The sequence below is a fragment of the Dipodomys ordii genome, unplaced genomic scaffold, assembly GCF_000151885.1.
Source record: "Dipodomys ordii isolate 6190 unplaced genomic scaffold, Dord_2.0 Scaffold23, whole genome shotgun sequence".
Taxonomy (NCBI): Eukaryota; Metazoa; Chordata; class Mammalia; order Rodentia; family Heteromyidae; genus Dipodomys; species Dipodomys ordii.
The window spans coordinates 11,622,744-11,625,928 of record NW_012267239.1 but is presented as its reverse complement, the minus strand read 5'-3'; the positions used below and the strand labels follow the sequence as shown (position 1 = coordinate 11,625,928).

Here is a 3,185-nt window from a genome sequence, read left to right as displayed (position 1 = left end):
CCCCGCCGGCCCTGCTGCCCCGCCGGCCCCGCCTCACCTTGCACTGCAGGTAGGTGGTGCGCTGGGCCCCCGCCTCGTCCCCCGTCACCACCTGCATCACGTGCGGCAGCTGGAAGGCGCCCTCGTCCACGCGCTCCACCGCCTGGATGCACCGCACCGCCAGGGAGACCCGCGCCTGGGACGGGCCCAGTCACCCCGCGGCCGCGCCCCTCCCTCCCTTCCTCCCTCCCTCCCGCTTCCCCTTCTCCCCCTCCTCTCCTCCCCTTACTGCTCCTCCCCTTCTTCTTCCTCCTCCTCCTCCTTCTCCTTTCCTCCTCTTCCTCCTCCTCCTCTTCTTCCTCCTTAGGGAGAAAAGCCACCCCTAAACATGTGCACTGTTCTGGGAGCTTCCTTCCTTCCTTCCTTCCTTCCTTCCTTCCTTCCTTCCTTCCTTCCTTTCTCTTTCTTCCCCCCTCTCTCGCTCTCTCATCCTTTCTTTCCTCAGTTGTGGGGCTTGCACTCAGGTCCTGGGCACTGTCCCTGAGTCTCTTTGTGCTCAAGGCTGGCACTCTACCACTCTAAGCCACAGCACCACTTCCGGCTTTTTCTGAGTATTTATTGGGGAATAGAGTCTCATGGACTTCCCTGCCCTGGCTGGCTTTGAACCTCCATCCTCAGATCTCAGCCTGAGTCGCTAGGATTACAGGTGTGAGCCACCAGCACCTGACTGGGAGATTAGATTCTATGGCTCCCCCTCACCCAGGGCCTCAGTTTCCCCCCTGGGGAACCCAGCTGCTGGTGCTCGAGCCCCACCTGCCCCTCAGGACTCTTGGCGTAGGCCAGGCTGTCCCCGCTGAGCCAGAAGTAGCGCTTCTTGAAGGCGAAGCGCGGGGTCAGGCCGCCTTGCTCCTCTCTCCGCTTGAGCAGGTAGCCTTCCCGAACGGTCTCCGAGGGCGACATCAGCGCCCGGGTGGGGCTTCCCTGCTCTGGGGAAGGGGAGAGTCAGGTGGGGAGATGAGAGAGGGGACGTCCTTCCTGCTCACAAGTCAAACCCACATCCTGCCCCACCTCACCCTACCTGCCTGGCTTCACCTCTCCTTTGTTCCTACCTCAGTCAGTCTTCTCTGACTGCAGGGCCTTTGCATGTGCTGATCCCCCCTCCCGCCCTGCCTCAAACTCCCCTCTTCTGATCCCCACTTCCTGCTGGTGCTTCCTGTTTGTACCATGCATTGGGCACTCAACAGACACCCTTCCACAGCCGGCATCCGCTGGGGGTAGTCCCAGACTCCATCCATATCTGAGACCTAGCACTGATCCCAGAAAGTGCTTGTTGATGGACCAACTGACCCCCCCCCTCATTCTCAGCACTGAGGAGCTGGGGATCCTGCCAGGCCCCTGGCCACAGGACCTCACCCTCATTCACGTCCACCAGCTGGTCCAGGAAGTCCCGCACACGCGCGACGCTCTGCAACAGGAAGGGGTGGAGTGGGGCCATCCACAGCTCCTTGCCCTGGCCCAGCTGCTGGCCCAGGTTTCCGATGCTCTGCACAGCCTGGGGGGTGGGGGAAGGTCACAGCCCAGACCAGGACCCTCTGCCCACCCAGGACCCGGCTGGCTCCCAGGGTCCCTAGGGAGGAGACCCAGCCTGGCCCATGGTTTGGGCACAGCCGGTTCCTCCCCTCCCCTTCTGAGATCCGCACCCCAGTTCCTGTCTTCTGTTCTCCTCTGCATCCCCCATCGCCACCCCAGGAATGGCCGGATCTGTCATGCACACCAGGGCCCACCAGAACCTCACATTGCTAGGCACAGACTAATTCATACTAAGATGTAGATGACTGCCCATCCCCACCTGGCCCCCCAGTACCTTAGCGAGCAGCAGCAGGGAGCGGCTAGTCTGGGGGTCTGCGTGCTGATCCCGGAGGTCAAACAACTTCGGGGTGAGGATGGCGGGGGCAAAGAACCGCAGGAAGAGAAAGCCACTTATGGCCAGGTACTTTACGTCCTGCAAAAGCAGCAGCAGGTGAGAGGCCACAAAGAGAGGGTGCTGGAGCACACGGGGCGGGGCGGGCAAAGGCTGGGTGGCAGACGGGTCAGGAGGCCATTCTATCCTCCCCGGAAGGTCTTCCTTCCCTGTGTCTCAGTTTCTCCAGCTGGAAAATGAGGTAACTATCAAGACTACAGAATCAGATTTGACCTGGGAGAGAGGCACCATGGTCATGGAAATGTGCCACACAAGGAAGCCGAGGCTCAGAGAGGCCAAGACACTTGTTCAAGGCCACACAACAGAGGAGTCCGGGAAGCAGAACTCAAACCCAAGCCTGTGGTCTGAGGCGACGAGAACGGGCCAGGTTTTCTGCACCCATCGGGCGGCTGAGGGGCAAGGCTGCCCAGCTACAGGCAAAAGAGCCATTCAGCAGCAAAGCACTGCTTCCAGGAGCGCGCTGGAGCCTTGAGTGACACATTCAATCTCCAATCGCATGGAATCCCCAAAAGAACCTCAGGGAAACTTCCATGACGCCCATTTTTTGGGAGGCAGAAACTGAGGCCCGGGTTGGCAGGTGTGGAGGCTGCGGGGCCGTGGGCCTCGGCCTGGCCGCCCCTCCTCCGCGGTGGGGGGCACCTCCGGGCGCCCCTCCCCCCAGCGCCCCCCCACCTGTCCTTTGCATTGAACCCGACAGTGGGCTCTGTGTCTGTTCCGGGGTGTCGTTCACACAGAGGCAGTGCCTGCCCGGGGGCGTACAGAGCTGGGGGGGGCCTCGGCCTCGTCCGGGCCCCCCCCGGGCCAGGCCCGCAGCGGGAAGAGCGCCTCCCCCTGACCTCCATGGCCCGCAGCCCCGCTCCCAGCCCGCCTCAGCCCCCATGGCGCCTCCCTTCTTGGGGATGGGGGACACGTTGGAGCAAATACGGGGTGCCGGGGGGGCTCCGAGTCCCACCCTGGTGAGCTAGAAAAGCGGGCCTCCAGGGGCTCTAATGGGGCTTCCTGGGGGGGGACCGGCACCCCCTTCCCTTCCACCCCCCAGCCCCTGCCCCACCCCATCTAGCATCTCAGCAGCCATGGGAGCGGGCAGAGCTGGCTGAAGGAAGCCGGGGCCTCCCAGGCACCGAGGGAGGGGCCGTCTCTACCCTGACGCCCAACGGGACCCTGGACAGGGGCCTCCTCCTGCACCAGCCTGGGGAGTGTGGCCCGCCTACCGGGCCCCGCCCCC

At 63.4% G+C, this 3,185-nt stretch overlaps 1 protein-coding gene across 1 annotated transcript in view; it reads right to left on the bottom strand.

Annotated features, from left to right (window-relative positions):
- Positions 1 to 3,185, bottom strand: part of Rasal1 (RAS protein activator like 1 (GAP1 like)) — a 27,037-nt gene that overhangs the window by 4,594 nt on the left and 19,258 nt on the right. The window contains exons 12-15 of the mRNA XM_013014303.1: positions 1,844 to 2,053; positions 1,393 to 1,531; positions 793 to 965; positions 38 to 175 (exon numbers count right to left, since the gene is read on the bottom strand). Of these exons, the coding sequence (XP_012869757.1) occupies positions 38 to 175; positions 793 to 965; positions 1,393 to 1,531; positions 1,844 to 2,053 (660 nt within the window). The remainder of the gene's footprint in view (positions 1 to 37; positions 176 to 792; positions 966 to 1,392; positions 1,532 to 1,843; positions 2,054 to 3,185) is intronic.